This window comes from Rhinopithecus bieti, unplaced genomic scaffold (assembly GCF_001698545.2).
Source record: "Rhinopithecus bieti isolate Rb0 unplaced genomic scaffold, ASM169854v2 scaffold_82279, whole genome shotgun sequence".
Taxonomy (NCBI): domain Eukaryota; kingdom Metazoa; phylum Chordata; class Mammalia; order Primates; family Cercopithecidae; genus Rhinopithecus; species Rhinopithecus bieti.
This window is the reverse complement of record NW_016830185.1, coordinates 73,984-94,496: the sequence shown is the minus strand read 5'-3', so window position 1 is coordinate 94,496 and position 20,513 is coordinate 73,984. Positions and strand designations below refer to the sequence as shown.

General features: G+C 38.5%; 1 protein-coding gene across 1 annotated transcript in view; it reads left to right on the top strand.

The window, feature by feature from the left end:
- THOC2 (THO complex subunit 2) overlaps window positions 1-20,513 on the top strand; it is a gene marked incomplete at its 5' end in the record, with an annotated part of 80,812 nt that overhangs the window by 16,092 nt on the left and 44,207 nt on the right. The window contains 5 exon segments of the mRNA XM_017865225.1: window positions 3,903-3,995; window positions 7,330-7,464; window positions 7,466-7,486; window positions 8,685-8,857; window positions 10,447-10,642. Of these exon segments, the coding sequence (XP_017720714.1) occupies window positions 3,903-3,995; window positions 7,330-7,464; window positions 7,466-7,486; window positions 8,685-8,857; window positions 10,447-10,642 (618 nt within the window).

The following is a 20,513-nucleotide window of genomic DNA, read 5'->3' as shown; positions in this document are numbered from 1 at the left end:
TTTTTTTGAGACAGAGTCTCCCTCTGTCACCCAGGCTGAAGTGCAGTGGCACAATCTCGGCTCACTGCAACCTCTGTCTCCTGGGTTCAAGTGATTCTCCTGCCTCAACCTCCTGAGTACTGCTGGGACTACAGGTGCACACCACCATGCCTGACTGATTTTTGTCCTTATAGTAAAGACAGGGTTTCACCATGTTGGCCAGGCTGGTTTTGAACTCCTGACCTCAATTGATCCGCCTGCCCCGGTCTCCCAAAGTGCTGGGATTACAGGTGTGAGTCACTGTGCCCGGCCTAGATAAGGAATTTAAATCAATAGTCCTAAAATGCTTTATGAGCTAAAGGAAACCAGGAGTGTGCTGTCTCACCAAATAAATAGAGAACATCCATAAAGAGATACAAAATTATGAAAAGGAACCAAACAAATTCCGGAGTTGAAAAGTACAATAACTGAAATAAAAAATTCACTGTAGAGGTTCAACAGTAGCTTTGAGCAGGCAGAAGAAGCCAAGCCAAAGAAAGAACACTGGTTAAAGTAACTCTAGGTAAAATATAAAAGCCAGTATTATTACATTTGTGGTTTGTAACTCCTCTTTTTTTCCTGTATGACTTAAAAGACAAATACATAAAATAATAATTATGAATCTTTAAAAAAATAATTTAAACTTTTATTTTAGACTCAGGGTACATGTACAGATTTGTTACCTGGGTCTATTGTGTGATGCTGAGGTTTGGGGTACAATTCATCCCATCACCCAGGTTATAAATCTGTCAAATGGCATACTATAAAAATGTAATTTGTGACTAACAATAGATGGGGAGGGGCAGAGATGTATAGGTGCAGAGGTTTTGTACACTATTGAAGTGAAGTTGGTATTAATTCAAACTAGGTTGTTTTAAGTTTAACATGCTAATTATTATACCTAAAGGAACCACTAAGAAAATAATTAAAAACTAAACAGAAAAGAGAAGAAGGGGATCAGAATGGTGCAAACACACAAAATCAAACAAAAAAGGTGGTGATAGAGGAAATGAGGAACAAAAATATGACAGAAAACAGCTAGCAAAATGATAAAGTTCATCCTTATCTATAATTATTTTGAATGTAAATGGATTAAACTCACCAATTAACAGGCAAGAGTTTGGCAGAATATATAAAAAATCATGATCCAGCTATGTACTAAGGAACTTGCTTTAGATTTGGAGATACAAATAGCTTGAAACTGAAAGTAGGGAAACATGCTTTGTGCAAGCATTATGCTGGAGAGACCTGGGGTGGCTATGCTAATATCAAAGTAGACTTTAAGACAATAAGTTTTTACAACAGACAATGAAAAGACATAATGATAAAATGGATAACCCATTGAGAAGATATAACAGTTATAAACATACATGTACCAAACAACAGAGTCCCAGAGTATTTGAAGCAAACATTGGCAGACTTGAAGGAAACATAGTTCTGTAATTATTGGACATTTCCATACCTTACTTTGATTAATGGTTAGAACAACTAACCATTACTTGACAAAAGATGAGTAAGAAAATAGAAGACTTGAACAACATTATAAACCAATTAGACTTTTTATGCATATAGAACATTACACCCAACAACAGAATCTACATTCTTCTCAATGCACATGGAACATTCTTTAGAATAGACCATATATTAGGCCACAAAACAAGTCTCGGTTGAAGTCATACAAAATATCATCTCTGACCACAACAGATTGAAACTAGATTGCAACAATAGTGAGGGAGTAGTGCGTGATATGAAATTCAAAGCTGGGAGGATAGAGGGAGAATAGCCTGGAAGCAACAATAAAAAGTAAAAAGAAAACTGCCACATCACCTCTAGGCCTGGTAGTGTGAGGTGTCTGAGGAAAACAGCTACCATTTAACTGGGTTACAATGGCAGTGCTGTTCTCAGGGTGAACCAGGTTCTGTGTGAGCACCATGGTGAAAAGAACCTTTAGATGAGAGGTTTGGATATAGGGAATTTTGCTGAGAATGGATCATGAATTCCATATGATTCTGTGGAAGTATTTCAAGGATGTGGAAAGGTATGATGGGACAGAACAGGGATTGTGCGTAACAGTATGTGGATGAGAGTGTGGGGCATATTGTGGTGATTTATTTAAACAAGAATGAAGGGAGTAATGAACATGACCCTGGTACATTCAAGTCAGGTAATGGAGGAGAGGTTGTCAATAAGTTAAATAAGCTTTTGTGAGTTTGCTTTGAAACCCTGGCAACAATTGGTTTTTATGGGAAAATGTTTTGATACTAAATAACCGTTTATAAACATTTATTTTTATATGTTTTAAAAAGTTTTTTGAGACGGAGTCTCTCTTTGTCACCCAGGCTGGAGTGCAGTGGCATGATCTCAGCTCACTGCAACCTCTGCCTCCTGGGCTGAAGTGATTCTCCTGCCTCAGCCTCCCAAGTAGCTGGTATTACAGGTGGCCACCACTACGCCCAGCTAATTTTGTATTTTAGTAGAGATGGGGTTTCATTGTGTTGTCCGGGTTGGTCTCAAACTCCTGACCTCAGGTGATCTGCCCACCTTGGCCTCACAAAGTGTTGGAATTACAGGCGTGAGCTACTGTGCCTGGCCTGTAAACAAATTAGAATTAGGAAACTATTGTTACATTGAAGACATCTCATCTCTTTTTTAAAAATAGAGTGAAACAATGCCTTCTATAAATGATAAACATTAGTTTGGTTAGCTTTGTATTTTATTTGCATAATATCACAATTGTGGGAAGAACCTTACATACACAGGTCTCATTTTCAGTATTGAGTATAAAAAGAACATAGTGTATTGTTACTGTTTGCTTTTTATTTACATTTGGCCAGTTAGTTATTGCCAGTTATTCTCACGTCACTGTTCCATTCATCTGACCTCAGCAGTATGCAAATTAGGTTTGAAAATTCATAGCATTCAAAGATTCTTATGTTTCTATGTAGGGTCCTCATGGCTAGCCTGGAATTGACTTTGCCATTCTGTACTTTAAAACATCGATTTATTCATCTGTAATATTTATGTACACCTGTTTTGTGGGGAACATCAACTGACAGCCAGATATACTTAGTATAAAACCCAAGAAATAAAATTAAAGGAAGAAAAATATAAAGCAAACGCTGATGGTTCTTCTGCACTTGTTAGTTTGTCTATCTGTGTCTCCACTGAGAACTAATTTGAAAAAGCAAGTTAAGAAAACACACATGTATCAGCCAGGCGTGGTGGCTCATGCCTGTAATCTCATCACTTTGGGAGGGTGAGGTGGGAGGATCACTAGAGCCCAGGAGTTCGAGATCAGCCTGAGCGACATAGTGAGACCCCATCTCTATTAAAAAAAAAAAAAAAAAAAAAGTCGGGTGTGGGGGCATGTACCTGTAGTTCCAGCTACTCAGGAGGCTGAGATGGGAGGATCGCTTGAGCCTGGGAGGTCAGGGCTGCAGTGAGCCGTGATCATGCCACTGCACTCCAGACTGGGTGACAGAGTGAGACCCTGTATCAAAAAAAACCCCTAAAACCAAAAAACACACAAAGATCAGAAAAGAAAACACACATATAAACAGAACTGCAGACTAAATCTTGTGCATTATAAAATATCACTCTATTCAGTTGTGAGATTTTATTTAAATGTTAACCTGCACTGTAAATTGTGTCCATTTTTGAAATTACTTTCCTTGTGTTCTTCAGAAGATGTTCCAATGTGAAAAGGGATGTTGGCATAATAATCCTTGTATTGAATTCAGATGTTTGGTAAGATAAGGAAGAGCAGTGAAGCACTTTCTTGGCCTAGAGTATTTGATCTAATTGTTCTTAATTATTGGTAGGTGAAGGATATTGCTTTAATTGTCCTTTCTGCACTAAGTGGAAACTTTTTTTTATATTTCTAGGAACCAAATGGCGAGACACCATCATCTTTATACAGAGTTGCAGCAGTACTTCTGCAATTCAATCTTATTGATTTAGATGATCTTTATGTACATGTAAGTCAAGTGGGCTGCTAAGAATATTTGGTTGTCTGTCCCAAGGGTAGGGAAGAGGAGTAGGTAGCCACATAGCACCCCCAGGATTGGGTTGGTTCTAGGTTCTCAAGTCTTACTCTTTGAAGCCCCAATGCATTGTTGCTTTTTGTTTATTTTATAAAGTGAATGAATTTAGTTCTTTGGCCGTCTATGAAAATTAAATACCTTTTTGGTCACCTTTACGGAGTTTAAGTTTGGATATGAAGTTCAAGTTCTTAACTGTCATCAAGGCATAGCTCATGGGGAGAGAGGCCAAGCTCTAACCAATGTGGTTTTTTAAGCCTTTTTATTATCTACAAATGATGGGAAATACAGAGTTACCTATATATTGCTTCTTTCTCTCTAAACTGTTAATTTTAGGCATTCAGGATGAATGGGGAACTTCATTAGTGTATTTTTATATTTAGTATATTTAAAAAATATTTTTCTTGTGTTATTCGTGTGCACTAAATGACTACTATTATGCTTTTATTGCTGGACCCAGGATGTAGAAGAGTTCATGATTGTGGCAGTTGACCTCTAGTTTAACAAAACTTTAGCCATCAGTTTGAAAATCTAGGCTAATAGTGTATAAATTCCTCTTCTATTAGGTTTTGCATTAGGATATCTATTATTTTAAAACAAATATGTCCAAAGGTGATATCATCTTCACTGCCTTTGAAATCACTTTATTAACATCATTGCCTATTTTTGTATACTGTGGCTACAGAGTTGAGTGAAACTTGGTCTCTACCTTGGAAGCAGTCATAGTCTAGCAAAGGAAAAAAAAATTGCATTATTTAATAGGTACTCTATTGGAGATATTCACAAAGCTCAGAATAGATAGTGACCGTATCTGTCTGGGGTGCTTTTGGAAGACTTTCCCGAACTAGTGATGTTGAACTGGGATCTTGATAGACAAGTAGGGTCATCTAGGCTGAAATGGTAGAAAACTTTGTAAGTAGAATTAACTGAGTATAAAGACAGGAGTTGTTGTTGTTTTTTTTTCTTTTTTGAGACAGAGTCTCACTGTTACCCAGGCTGGGATGCAGTGGTGCGATCTCAGCTCACTACAACCTCCGCCTCCCGGTTCAAGCGATTCTCCTGCCTCAGCCTCCCAAGTAGCTGGGATTACAGGCACACGCCACCATGCCCAAGTAATTTTGTATTTTAGTAGAGATGGGGTTTCACCATGTTGGCCAGGCTGGTCTTGAACTCCTGACCTCAGGTGATCTGTCTGCCTCAGCCTCCCAAAGTGCTGGGATTACAGGCATGAGCCACCATGCCCAGCCAAGGCAGGAGATTTGAAAGGGCTTTTTTATCCCTTTATGGGACTGTCAGGAAGCTCAGAGTGGTTGGAGCCTAGGGTGATGTATAGGGGGAATGAGGATGGAATAGAGAAGAGCTAAACTGCTAAGGGCTTAAGTGACATAGTAAGGAATCTGGATTTTTCTCTTGGGAGTGGAGAGCCATTTAGTATTTAAAGGAGAGATGTGATATAGAAACTGAGAATATGGAAAATTGGACAGAAAAGGGAGAATTTAAAAACCTAGGTATGACTTTACAGGAAAGTATAGACCGGCATATGTGGAAAGTACAAATTGATGATAGATTTATTACTCATTATGATTGCATTTAACAGTAAATGTAAGCAAACTAAGTGGTCCTGTTCGTATGACAAAGATTGTCAAATGGAATTAAAAATGAGTTTATTATTTTTATGAGAAACAGCTTAAACCTAAGGATAATGAAATGTTGATAGTAAAAGGATGAGAAAATATATCAGCAAACTTACTATTGTTGGACAAAATAGACTTTTTGGCAGAAGGAGATAAAGAGGGCTACTTCATAATAACAAGATTGTGCTCAGTAGGAAGATAAAAACAGTTCTAACTTTACATGTATCTAATGACATATTCTCAAAATACACAGAAATAAAAGTTGAGAGAACTATAAGAAGAAACAGTTTGCCCATTAGAGGGAGTTGTAATTGTCTGGGTAAAAGGTAAGGACCTATGGCCGGGCGCAGTGGCTCACGCTTGTAATCCCAGCACTTTGGGAGGCCAAGGCGGGCAGATCACCTGAGGTCAGGGGTTGAAGACCAGCCTGACCAACATGCTGAAATCCCATCTCTACTAAAAGTACAAAATTACCCGGGGGTGGTGGCCCATGCCTGAGGCCCAGCTACTCAAGAGGCTGAGGCAGAATTGCTTGATCCCGGGAGGTGGAGGTTGCGGTGAGCCGAGATCGTGCGATTTCACTCCAGCCTGGGCAACAAGAGTGAAACTGTCTCAAAAAATAAAAAATAAAAAACAAAATAAAAAATAAAACAAGAGGACCTGGGTGTATAAGTACAGCAATAAAAATGTGTTTGATTACCAGGGGAGAACATACAGAATGAGAAAAAGTTTTACTTACTTCCTTGCACTAGTCCATAGTGACTTTTCTCTCTCCCTCCTTTTTTTTTTTTGATTAATGGAATCTATAATGTTTAATATTTCGTTATTATTTTCATTTACTGTTTATGTTAAACCTAATTAATGAAATAGATTATGCATTTTAGGGGCAGGAACATTTCTTTTATAGCTTATCATAGTGACTAGCAGAAACTATTAAGTAATGGTTTGTTGCCTGAATTTTTCTTTGTGTTAGGGTTATTTTATAAATGTCTACATTAATCATCTTTCACTCATACAAGGTGACTGTACTTGAGATACTTGAGCCTTTTTCATAATGGAGGGTTGACTATGCACATAGTACTTTTTCTTTTGCAATAAACTAGTAACTGGCTTGTGACTTAAGTTAAATAAGCTTCTAGAAGAAGTGAGATGTCAAGTTACTAATAATTTTCTACTTAAAATTTTCATTTAGATGATATAAATTTATCCCTTTGTGTTATTCAGTAGCTCACCTTTCCCATATTGGATCCATATTGCAATGCTTTATTTAATTTGGAGTTTAGCCTTTAATGGGGAAATTTGTAATGTTTTTAATGGAACTGCTATATATTTTCTTGGGTAAACTAATAAATTCAATGGAAAACATCACTGTTGTGGTATTATATTACTTTAGGGACTCTATCAGACAGAAGATGTGAAACTTTGAGCTGCGACTTGATTTTAAAAGGGGTACAGAATTCAGGTACTTAATTCTGTCAAATTATAAGAAAATAACTGGAATTTACTTAGAAGGCAAATGGTCATGAATAAGTTAGACTTCTTATTTTAGTTTTATCAATTGAGAATAGTGTTTGCTTTTTATGTGAACAAGTAGTTGGTATTAGCTGTTTTATGAAATTTTAATGTACCATTTTTAGCTTCTTCCAGCTGATAATTGCATTATGGATGAACACAAACGAGAAATTGCAGAAGCTAAGCAAATTGTTAGAAAGCTTACGATGGTTGTGTTGTCTTCTGAAAAAATGGATGAGCGAGAGAAAGAAAAGGAAAAGAAAAGAGGAGAAAGTAGAGAAGGTATGTAATCATTCTAGTAAGATTAAGTGATCTTCTGGATTTTGAATTATGAAATTTTAACTTCAAATAGTCATTTATGGAAGAATAATTTCTTAGTTTTCATTTTGCTGAAACCTCATTTCTGGATCATATTGCTACAGTGGTTTTTTTTTTTTTTTTTTTTTTTTTTTTGAGACCGGAGTCTCGCTCTGTCGCCCAGGCTGGAGTGCAGTCGCCGGACCTCAGCTCACTGCAAGCTCCGCCTCCCGGGTTTAAGCCATTCTCCTGCCTCAGCCTCCCGAGTAGCTGGGACTACAGGCGCCGCCACCACGCCCGGCTAGTTTTTTGTATTTTTTAGTAGAGACGGGGTTTCACCGTGTTAGCCAGGATGGTCTCGATCTCCTGACCTTGTGATCCGCCCGTCTCGGCCTCCCAAAGTGCTGGGATTACAGGCTTGAGCCACCGTGCCCGGCCTACAGTGGTTTTATTTTTAATCTGAATGGCTCCTTTTTAAGAGAAGCTGTCACATTTTTTTCTTGTATAAATTTCAAAATGTTTTCTAAGTAAAATCACAAGAGGTATTGACTTTAATTGTCCTCTGTGTATTAGTGGCCCTCAAATCCTAAAGGGATTCTCATAGATGATGAATTCTGGTTTCCTGTGGCACGACATAACATTAAGTAGAACTTAATTCCAAGTCTATTATAAACTGTAATGCCTGTGTCTGTTTTTTTTTAAAATTAATTTATTATATTTTTGAGACAGGGTCTCACTCTTTCACCCAGGCTGGAGTTCCGTGACATGATTACAGCTCATTGCAGTCTTCTGCTTCCTGGACTCAAGTAATTCTCCCGCCTTAGCCTCCTGAGTAGCTGGGACTACAGGCATGCACCACCATATCTGGCTAATTTTTGTATTTTTTGTAGAGATGGGATTTTGCCATGTTGCCCAGGCTTGTCTCAAACTTCTGAGCTCAAGTGATCTGTCCACCTCAGCCTCCCAAGTTCCTGGGACTATAGGTGTGAGCTGCTGTGCCTGGCCCTGATGTTTTTTCAATAGCTAAAAATTTTGATTGTACTTTCAGGAATATATTGTTTAATTTCCCATGAATAACAAATATTTTTGATGTGTTGCTTAGGTCAATTTTTTAAGTGATGAAGTATTAAGATTTCTTGATGTCTGTATCCTGAGTATCTTAATTTTGACTATTCATTTTTAGCCACCTGATAACCAAAAACTTGGCTTGTTGGAAGCCTTATTAAAGATCGGTGATTGGCAACATGCACAGAACATTATGGATCAGATGCCTCCATACTATGCAGCTTCACACAAGCTAATAGCCCTTGCTATTTGCAAGCTCATTCATATAACTATTGAGCCTCTCTACCGAAGGTATGTATCTGTATACTTTACTAATCATTGAGGTAGAAATAGCTTAGGACTACAACAAAATCTGTATTTATCTTATCTCCTCAAACCAAACATGTATTATAGTACCTTTTATCAAAAGATAAGAACTATTCACAGAGTGTGTCAGTCTGATATATATTAATCAAGTGACTTGTTTTCTTTTCTTTTCTTTTTTTTTTTTGAGACGGAGTCTCGCTCTGTCGCCCAGGCTGGAGTGCAGTGGCCGGATCTCAGCTCACTGCAAGCTCCGCCTCCCGGGTTTACGCCATTCTCCTGCCTCAGCCTCCCGAGTAGCTGGGACTACAGGCGCCCGCCACCTCGCCCGGCTAGTTTTTTGTATTTTTTAGTAGAGACGGGGTTTCACCGTGTTAGCCAGGATGGTCTCGATCTCCTGACCTCGTGATCCGCCCGTCTCGGCCTCCCAAAGTGCTGGGATTACAGGCTTGAGCCACCGTGCCCGGCCAAGTGACTTGTTTTCTAACGTCTACACCAGGGGTTCTAGAATGTGTGCTGCAGTGTAGTCTAAAAACTACAGCTTAGACTTCTAGGTTGGGTTTGTTCCATTGAGAGTTGAAACCCCATTCTTCTGGTTTTGACTTTTCCTCCTCTCAGTGGTTGGGAGGGGCAAAGAAGAATTCCTGAGGTTTTTTCTTAGTGTAATTTTTCTCTATTCTGGCTGAGTGGCTCTGAGTGAGGACATTGCCTTTCTGATTCCCTTACCTTTCCTGGCATATAGGCTGCTGTTCTGGAAATTACTAGTGCAGCCTCTCTTATCATCCCCGGTTACTATGTCGTCTAGTCCTTTAGCTTTCTGCCTACTTGCAGGATACTTAGGAGCAGTATTGATAGCAGCTCTGGCTACAGCCCCATAGATCAGAGCCTGCCTCAAAAGCCTCAGCCTTGTGACTTTTGTGTAGCTGCTGGTTGCTGCCATCAGTGTCACCTCATGGGCCGTGGACCATGCAGGCTTCTTAGAGAGTGACCCCTGTGACTCCACAGTGGGACACCTGCTGAGCAGGTGGGAACTCTGGGTGTGGTCTCCTGAAGTGACCCTCTTTAATTACATGACTCACTTTCCCTACCACCACATTCTACATACTCTAGGTTGTGGAATCCAGATTGAGAAATGTCAGTTGACTTGAATCAGTGTTGTTATATCCATATTTTTCTGTTTCATCTTCCAGTGTATCTTAGGTCCATCCTTTGTTCCCCATTCCCATATCCAAGTTCACGATACTGGCCAAGTTTAAAAACAGATTCAGTTGATGTATGTTAGGTGTTCCTTGAAATCCGCACTTCTCTGATTAAGCAGTTAATTTGGAACATTCTCCTCTGAGCTCTGATTTTTTTTTTTCTCTAGTGACTGTTGTTTTATGTGTTTTACCAGTTGAGAATTATCTGGTGTAATAAAGTTAGGCACAATTGAAATGTAGAAAGCAAATATGAGCAAGAAAACATTTCGCTGATTGAGATAACTTTGTTAACTTAAAATGGTAGATATTGTAGTGTGTGTGTATAGTTATATTTATTATATATATGTATTTATTTATTTATTTTACTTTTTAAAATAGAGTTGGTGTTCCTAAAGGTGCTAAAGGCTCACCTGTTAATGCTTTGCAAAACAAGAGGGCACCGAAACAAGCTGAGAGCTTTGAAGATTTGAGGAGAGACGTGTTCAATATGTTCTGTTACCTTGGTCCTCACCTTTCTCACGATCCCATTTTATTTGCAAAAGTGGTGCGCATAGGCAAGTCATTTATGAAGGAGGTAAGTAAGATTTTTCTTACAAACCTAAATTTTGAAATGAAAATGTTCTAAGTGTACTTGTGTTATGAGTATCTTTAGAAATAAAAATGTGAACCTCAGTTAATAAAGGGTTATGTTGAGTGAGGTTTGTGGAAAATTCCAGTGTGTCCTAACCATATACAGTCACGTGTTGCTTAATGACAGGTGAGAAATGCATCATTAGGTGATTCGTCATTGTGCAAACGTCAGAGAGTGTACTTATACAAGCCTAGATGGTATGACCTACATAACCTAGGCTATATGGTATGGCCTGTTACTCCTAGGCTACAAATCTGTACAGAATGTTACCATACTGAATACTGTGGGCAGTTGTAATACACTGTTAAGTATTTGTGTATCTGAACATATCTAAACATATAAAAGGTAATACCTTGCACTAAGTTGTTAGGACAGCCATGATATCACTAGGCAATAGGAATTTTTTAGCTCTAGTATAGTATTATATGACCCTGGTCGTGTATGTGGTCCATCAACCGAAACATTGTTAAATGGTGCATAACTGTATATATTAGTATAACCCAAATCTAGCTAGAGTATTAGTTAAGTCCCTCACATGGGAAAATATACTTCAGACAAGTGGCCGCTTTTTGAATTCCCTTATAATTAGTGGTTACCTTGCATTCTTTTCCTTTGCTTACCTTCTAGTCATTTTCTTGAGTGTAGTTTTCAATCATTGCTGCTATGTGTAAGAAGTCTTTTCAGCCTCAGACTGTTGAGGACCCATTTTTTTTTTTAAGTAAGATTTTTATTGAAATAAAACATACATATGGAAAATACAGCTCAGTGACTTTCCCTAAACTAAGCACCCGTATGTCCACTACCCAAGTCAAAAAATAGAATAGTACCTGCAACCTAGAGTCTTTCTCATACTCCATTCTAGTTACTATCCTAACGTAAACATTTATGCTTTTTTAAAAAATCAACTTTGAGGTATAGTTTAAATACAGTAAACTTCTACAATTTTAAGTGTACAATTTGATGAGTTTTGACAAATGCATACAGTTGTATGTTCACCACTACAATCATGATATAGAAGTTCCCTCCTTCCATTGCTGTTCCTGGCAACCTCTGATAGGCTTTCTATCACTATAGTTTTGCTTTTTCTACATCTTAATTAATAAATGGAATCATATGGTATATACTCTTCTCTGTCTAGTTTCTTCCACTTAGGCTTTCGAGATTTATCCAAGTTGCATGTGTCAGTAGTCCCCTTTATTGCTGAGTGATATTTTATTACATAGACGTACCAGAGCGTAGCCACCAGTTGATGGGCATTTGGGTTGTTTCTACTTGGAGGCTATTGTAGCGCTGCTTTCAATATTCTTGCACAAGCCTTTTGGGAGGCATGTGTTTTTGTGTCTCTAGGAGTGGGATTGATGGGTCATATGAGTAAGTATATGTTTAATTTCATAAAAAATTACCAAACTATTCCAAAACGTCTGTACCATTTTGCATTCCTAAGAGCTGTTGTATGAGACTTCTAATTGTTCCACATTCCCACCAACACTTGGTGTTGTCACTCTTTTAAATTTTAGTCATTCTAGTGGGTATGTAGTGGTGTCTTGATGAACTTTTACTTTAGTTCCGGTGACTAGGGATGTTGATCGTCTTTTCATGTACTTATTTGCCATTTATAGTTATCTTTAGTGAAATGTCTGTTCATGTCTCTTGCACATTTTTAAGTTGGATTATTTGTCTTTTTATTATTGAGTTGTAAGAGTTCTTTATTCTGGATGCAAGGCCTTACCAGACATGTGATATTTGGAAATTTTTTTCTTAGTCTGATTTGCCTTTTCATTTTGTTAACTATTTTTTAACAGCAAAAAAATTTTAACGTTTGATTAATTCCAATTTAGTAGTATTTTTCTTTTATGGTTTGCTTTTCATGCTCTAAGAAATCTTTGCCCAGCCCAAGGTTTTAAAGCTGAAAAGAATTATACATAGTTTCTTTAAAGTTGTGAAACATGACAACTGAAAAAACATCTAGACATTGTTAAAAAGCACAAATGCAGGGTGTCTTCAGTGTTTGGTGATTATATCTAATTTGAATTTTCGACAACAGCAACTGTATAGAAATACTAACGGCTATTGTATATTAATTTCTTGACATCTGAAATATTTGACTTGCCTTTTTATACTTAGCTGGTAGTTTTTTTTTGTTTGTTTTTGAGATAGGGTTGCACTCTGTCATGAAGGCTGGAGTGTAAGTGGCACCACCATGGCTCACTGCAACCTTGATCTCTCACCCTGAAGGTATCTTCCCGCTTCAGCAGCCCAAGTAGCTGGGACCACAGCTGCATGCTGCCATGCCTGGCTAATTTTTTTTAATATTTGTAGAGACAAAATCTCTCTATGTTGCCTAGGTAGGTTGTTTTTAATCCTCACAAATTTAAATTATGTAAAGGTACTCTAAAGAAATTTGTTAAGTAGTTAATTATTACTATATATATTGTTTATTATGTAATATTCATATGAAATGAAAGTATATCATTTCTAAATGTTGGGAACATTCTAAGTCCTCTGTTCTAGCTATTTTGAAATATACAATACATTGTTAACTGTAGTCACCCTACTCTGCTATTGAACATCTGAATTCATTCCGTCGATCTAACTGCATATTTATACCTATTAACCAACGTCTGTTTATTCCCCCTCACCCCCAGCCTCTGTTATCTGTCATTCTAGCCTCTCCCTCCATGAGACCACTTTTTTTTGGTTTTGTTTTGTTTTGTTTTTGAGATAGAGTTTTGCTCTTGTCGCCCAGGCTGGAGTGCAGTGGTGCGATCTTGGCTCACTGCAACCTCTGCCTCCTGGGTTCAAGTAATTTTCCTGCTTTAGCCTCCCGAGTAGCTGGGATTACAGGTGCCCGCCACCAAGCCCAACTAGTTTTTGTATTTTTAATAAAGATGGGGTTTCACCATGTTTGCCAGGCTGGTCTCGAACTCCTGACCTCAGGTGATCTGACCTTCTCAGCATCCCAAAATGCTGGGATTACAGGCGTGAATCACTGTGCCCAGCCGTGAGACCACTTTTTTAGCTTTCACATGAGTGAAAACATGTGATATTTGTCTTTCTGTGCCTGGCTTATTTCACTTAACATAAAGACCTCTAGTTCCATCCATATTGCTGCAAATGATATGATTTCATTCTTTTTTTATGGCGGAATAGTATTCCATTGTGTATATATACACCACATTTTCTTTATTCATTCATCAATTGATGGGCACTTAATAGGTTGATTCCATAACTTTGCTGTTGTGAGTAGTATTGCAGTAAACATGAGGGTGCAGGTATCCTTTTGATATATTGATTACTTTTCCTTTTGATAAATACCCGGTAATGGGATTGCTTGTAACAAATTATCACATGTACCCCACAAATATGTACAAATATTCGTACCAATAAAAAAATTTAAAGAAATTTAGAAAGGAAGTATAATAATGTTTCACTCTTGATTTTATTGTCTGAAAAGGATGATTCATGTTAGCTAGTGCCTGTTCAAGAAACAGAAGGGCTGTATTTTTTCCAGTGCATCATATCAGATGCACATGAAATCACTTTGTTCCATTGCTGGTGATGTTAACTTTATCATTTGGTTAAGGGGATCTCTGCCAGGTTTCTCCACTATACAGTTACTATTTTTTCCCTTTGTTATTAAGATACGTCTTGTGGGAAGATATAATACTTTGAGACTATATAAACAGCCTGTTTCTCCTCATACTTTCACCTACCTAATGCTGCTCTTTTTACTTGAAAATCTTAATGTTCAGGTCTCTTGTTCTGAAATTCTTTGTTTGGTTATAAGTATGAAACTTGTGAGCAGGAGACCAAACCTCCAACTCATGGAAGTCCTGTACATAACCATATACAATATTATTACCAAGATACACACTTGGTAGAGCTGTCACACTTCCCCTCTTGCCTTCTCCATTGCATTCATCCTGTACACCCATTCTGCCCTAGTTGTGCCAGGTTCCTGCATTAACTCCAGTCTATTCTTGCAGAGATGAAGGGCAGAAGGGAAGAGAAAAATGTTAATTTTGACCATAGAGACCAGTGTAAGAAGAAATCTGCATTTTCTCATTACTAAGTTTGTGATGGAAAAGTGAATATTTACAGTTATCTGAGTTAGAATTTTGATCTATTCTTACCCATAAAAGATTTTGCTGTGACAAATCATTTGTTCTGTGTTTGAAAGGGTTTTGTTGTCTAGCTTAGAATTCAAGCAGGATATTTAAGATTGCTTCTAAAGGGTGAATATGACCTTAGTTCCAAATAATTTATTTACAATTACACTTCTTTAACAAATCTCATTTATAAGCTTAGGGTTGCTTTTATATACAAATTATGCATATTTTTAAAAAGAGGCTTATATACTTATACCGGATATCACTTAACAGAATTATCTTCTAGCCCTATAGTTATTTGTAATTTATTTCTCTGATTATGTGTATATATGTTTCTTAAATTTGAGGTATGTAGTGTATAGGACTAACTCCTAGTACAGTGATTCTCAAGCTTTAGCATGCATCGTAATCATCCAGAGGACTTGTTTTTGTTTGTTTGTTTGTTTGTTTGTTTTGAGATGGAGTCTCGCTCTGTCGCCAGGCTGGAATGTGGTGGCGCAACCTCGGCTCACTACAACCTCCGCCTCCCGGGTTCAAGCTGTTCTCCTGCCTTAGCCTCCCAAGTAGGTGGGACTACAGGCATGCGCCACCACACCCAGCTAATTTTTGTGCTTTAGGACGGGGTTTCACCATGTTGGCCAGAATGGTCTCGATCTCTTGACCTCGTGATCTGCCTGCCTCGGCCTCCCAAAGTGCTGGGATTACAGGCGTGAGCCGCTGTGCCCGGCTGAAGACTTGTTAAAATAGATTGTTGGGCCCCATCCTTGGAGTTTTGATTCAGTAGGTCTTGAGATGAGACCTTAGAATTTGCATTTTAGTAAGTTCTTCTGTGATGTTGATGCTCCCGGCCCAAAGACCAAACTTTGAGGATTGTTGTTCTAGGCTTAAGCGGTGGAGGAGTTTGGTGGCTCTAGAATTGTTTCATATAAAATGACACATTTTGCTATAATAACATTTTCTTTAATTGTAGAGCACTAATATGCTCATCTGACATACTCAAATGTTTTTGATAGCACCTATACACTTTTTAGACTTTATTTTTTAGAGCAATTTTAAGTTCATAGCAAAATCCAGAGGAAGGCACAGAGATTTGCTATATACCACCTGTCCCCATATGTGCATAGCTTCCTTTGTAATCAACATCTCCCACCAGAGTGGTACATTTGTTACAGGGATGAATCCACATTGACACATCAAAGTCCATAGTTTACTTCAGGATTTGCTTTGTGTTGTACATACTAGGGATCTCGTCAAATGTATAGAATATTATCACTGCCCTAAAAAATCCTCTGTGCTCTGCTCATTTATCCCTCTCTCCCCACAACCCCTGGCAACCACTGAGCTTTTCATTGTCTGCATGGTTTTGCCTTTTTCAGAAAGGCATATAGTTGGAATCATACGTTTCACTTAGTATGTTTTCAGATTGTTTTCTTTCACTTAGTAAAATTAAACACATTTAGGTTTCCTCTATGTCTGTTCATGGCTTGATAGCTCATTTCTTTTTAGCACTGAATAATATTTCATTGTCTGGATGTATCACAGTTTATCCGCTCACCTACTGAAGGACATGTTGGTTGCTTCCAAGTTGTGGCAATCAAGAATAAAGCTGCTGTAAGCATCTTTGTACAAGTTTTTGTGTGGACCTAGGTTTTTGATCTGCTCTGACAATCTATGTATTTTAATTGGTGTGTTTACACTGTCAGTGTTTGAAGTAATTGATGTATTTGGATTAATATTAGTATCTACCATTTTTCTTACTCTTTTCTAGTTTTTGCCCCTGTTTTTTGTTCCTGTTTTTGTCTTCTGCTCTTTTCCTGCCCTTTCTGGCCCTTTTTTGGTTAAGTTTTTTAGTGATTACCCCACAGTCTGCAATGTACATTTACAATTGATCCAAGTCCACTTTCAAACACACTATTTTGCTTCATGGTTAGTGTGAGTACCTTACAATAACAGCATAATCCTAATTCTTTCCTCCCGACATCACTGAAGTCATTCATTTGCTTACACACACACACACACACACACACACACACACACACTCACGCATATGCATATGTAATCAAATACATTGTTGCTATTATTTTGAACAAACCATTTTTTTGTTATATTAGTTAAGCATAAGAAAAATAAACATTCTTATTTTACCTTCACTTAATCTTACTTCAGTGTTTCTTTTTTTGTTTGCTTATATGTATCCAAGTTTCTGACCTATATTATTTTCTTTCTGTCTAAAGAACTTACTTAGTATTTCTTGCAAGGCAGGTCTACTGGCAACAAATTCCCTCAGTTTTTGTCTGAGAAAGTCTTTATTTCTCCTTTACATTTAAAGTATAATTTCACAGGGTCCGGAATTCTAGGGTTTTTTTTGTTTTGTTTTGTTTTGTTTTTTAATCTTAACACTTTAAATCTTTCACTCCACTCTTGCTTGCATAGTTTCTGAGGAGAAATGTGTTGTAATTCTTACCCTTGCTTCTCTATAAGCAAGGTGTTCTTCCCCGCACCCAGCTTCTTTTAGGATTTTTTTCTTTTTCTTTGATTTTCTGTAGTTATAACATGATATGCCTAGGTGTAGTTTGTTTTGTTTTATTATTTATTTATTTATTTTTTGCATCTGTCTTGCTTGGTGTTCTCTGAGTTTCCTGCATCGTGGTTTGGTGGCTGATACTAGTTTGGGGGAAATTCTGTCATCATTGCTTCAAATATTTCTTTTTTTTTTTTTTTTGAGACGGAGTCTGGCTCTGTCTCCCAGGCTGGAGTGCAGTGGCCGGATCTCAGCTCACTGCAAGCTCCGCCTCCCGGGTTTACGCCATTCTCCTGCCTCAGCCTCCGGAGTAGCTGGGACTACAGGCGCCCGCCACCTCGCCCGGCTAGTTTTTTGTATCTTTTAGTAGAGATAGGGTTTCACCGTGTTAGCCAGGATGGTCTCGATCTCCTGACCTTGTGATCCGCCCGTCTCGGCCTCCCAAAGTGCTGGGATTACAGGCTTGAGCCACCGCGCCCGGCCTGCTTCAAATATTTCTTCTCTTCTTTCCTCTCTTCTGCTATTTCCATTATGCATATGTTACAGTTTTGTAGTCCTACGGTTCTTGGATATTCTGTTCTGCCTTTTATGAGCCTTTTTTCTCTTTGCTTTTCAATTTTGCAGGCTTCTATGGAGATATCCTCAAGCTCAGAAATTTTTCCTCCTCAGCCGCGTTATTTCCTAATAAGACCATCAAAGGCATTCTTCATTCTGTGACAGTGTTTTGATCTGTAGGATTTCTTTTGATTCTTTTCTTAAAATTTCCATATCTCTGCTTATATTGCCCCCTGCCCTTTTTTTTTTTGAGGTGGAATTTTGCTTTTGTTACCCAGGCTGGAGTGCAATGGCATGATCTTGGCTAACTGCAACCTCCACCCCCGGGTTCAAGCAGATTTCCTGCCTCAGCCTCCCTAGTAGCTGGGACTATAGGCACGCACCACCACACCCAGCTAATTTTTCTATTTTTAGTAGAGATGTGGTTTCGCCTTGTCGGCCAGGCTAGTTTTGAACTCCTGACCTTAGGTGATCCGCCCACCTCAGCCTCCCAAAGTGCTGGGATTACAGGCGTGAGCCACCACGCCTGACTCCCCACCTTTTGTTTTTTTGAGGCAGAGTTTTGCTCTGTCACCTAGGCTGGAGTACGGTGGCATGACCTTGGCTCACTGCAACCTCTGCCTTCTGGGTTCAAGCAATTCTCATGCCTCAGCCTCCTGAGTAGCTGTGATTACAGGCACGTGCCACCATGCCTGGCTAAATTTTTGTATTTTTAGTAGAGATGGGGTTTCGCCATGTTGGCTAGACTGGTCTAGAACTCCTGGCCTTGAGTGATTCACCTGCCTCGGCCTCCCAAAGTGCTGAGATTACAGGTGTCAAACACCGTACCCAGCCAGTCACAGAATCTTGTTTGTCTTTTTTCCCTCCTAGAAGTAAATAGCATAAGTTCCTCTCTCTTTCTCTCTCTTATTTTTAGATGGGGTCTCCCTCTTGTTGCCCAGGCTGGAGTGCAGTGGCACGATCTCTGCTCACTGCAGCCTCTGCCTCCCGGGTTCAAGCTATTCTTCTAATTCAGCCTCCTGAGTAGCTGGGATTACAGGCGTCTGCCACCACACCCGGCTAATTTTTGTACTTTTAGTACAGACGAAGTTTCTCCATGTTGGCCAGGCTGGTCTGGAACTCCTGACCTCAGATGATCTGCCCACCTCGGCCTCCCAAAGTGCTGGGATTACAGGCATGAGCCACTGTGCCCAGCCATAAGTTCCTTTTTTTTTTTGAGACGGAGTCTTGCTCTGTCACTAGGCTAGAGTGCAGTGGTGCTAGCTCAGCTTACTGCAACCTCCACCTCCCGGGTTCAAGCGATTCTTATAAATAAAATACATTTTATTTATTGTTTTAGGAATTGGGGTAGAGAGATTCTGTGTTTATGTTTTACTCTGCCATTGTAATTCACTTGTCTAGAAAGACTATGTGGCTATTTCATACGTTGGCCCTTGGTAAAAGCCAAAGTGTTCTAAATTGATTTACAAATAAAGCTTAGTAAAACCTGAAATTAGGCAGGCAGAATATACCCCAGACTAGGTATTAGATGACATTAGGAAATAGGTGAGATAGTGATCTTGTGGTAATGTGGAGGCATGTCCTTGTTCTTAGGAGACATCCTGCATTATTTTGAGAAAAGTGTCATGCCTGCAAATTTTTTTGGTCTGTGAAAAAAAGGGCAAAATGTTAACTGTTGAACTTAGAAGGTAGGTATATATAGGTGTTTAGTATACTATCCTTTCAGTTTTATGTAAATTTGAAATTTTCTTAGTAAAATTTGGATTGGTAGGAGGAGAATGTACCTTTGACCAGTAGTTCCAAAACTGTAGTTTATAAAACAAATGCTTTAGGACTTTGAGGCTGATGTTTACTACTTTTTGTTTTTTTGTCAGCTATTACAGGAGGGGAAGTCTGTGATTCTGCTTCATTCCATTTATTTGTTTTCAAAATTGAAAATCTGTCTTGGTTATGTAGCTTAAAACCCAAGATTCTTCATAGAGTAGTTTTAAGAAATAAATGTGAAGATTTTAGTCTGTACATGGCACACAGTGAGTACTAAATAAATTGTAGTAAGAATGAGAAGAAGGGGGAAGTTGAAAATAGTGTTTTAATTCACACAGATAGCTTCAGGTTCCAGTCTTTTCAAAAATCTTGTGTTTTTTTCCTCTCTTCTGAGACATAGTCCTGAGTAGTGTTTGAAATGTTTAAGGGGCAGAGATACTCAAAATAGGTCATTAGTAATAAAAAATTATCTAGTTATGTCTACAACTTTTCCATTTATTCCATGACTCTCCAAAAACCCTCCTCCTAATAAACCTATAAACCTATATATTTTTTGTGAGTCCTGTACTGTTATGCAGCTGGATCAGCTACTGTGTCTTTATAGGGCAATTTTGGAACTTGTTTTGGGCCATTCAGCTAATGGCCTATATGGGCGTAATTGTGTCTAGTTTTATTCAAACTTTTTTTTTTTTTTGAGACGGAGTCTTGCTCTGTCACCCAGGCGGGAGTGCAGTGGCGCAATCTCGGCTCACTGTAACCTCTGCCTCCCAGGTTCACGCGATTCTCCTGCCTCAGCCTCCTGAGTAGCTGGGATTACAGGCGCATGCCACCATGCCCGGTTAATCTTTGTCTTTTTTTTTTTTTT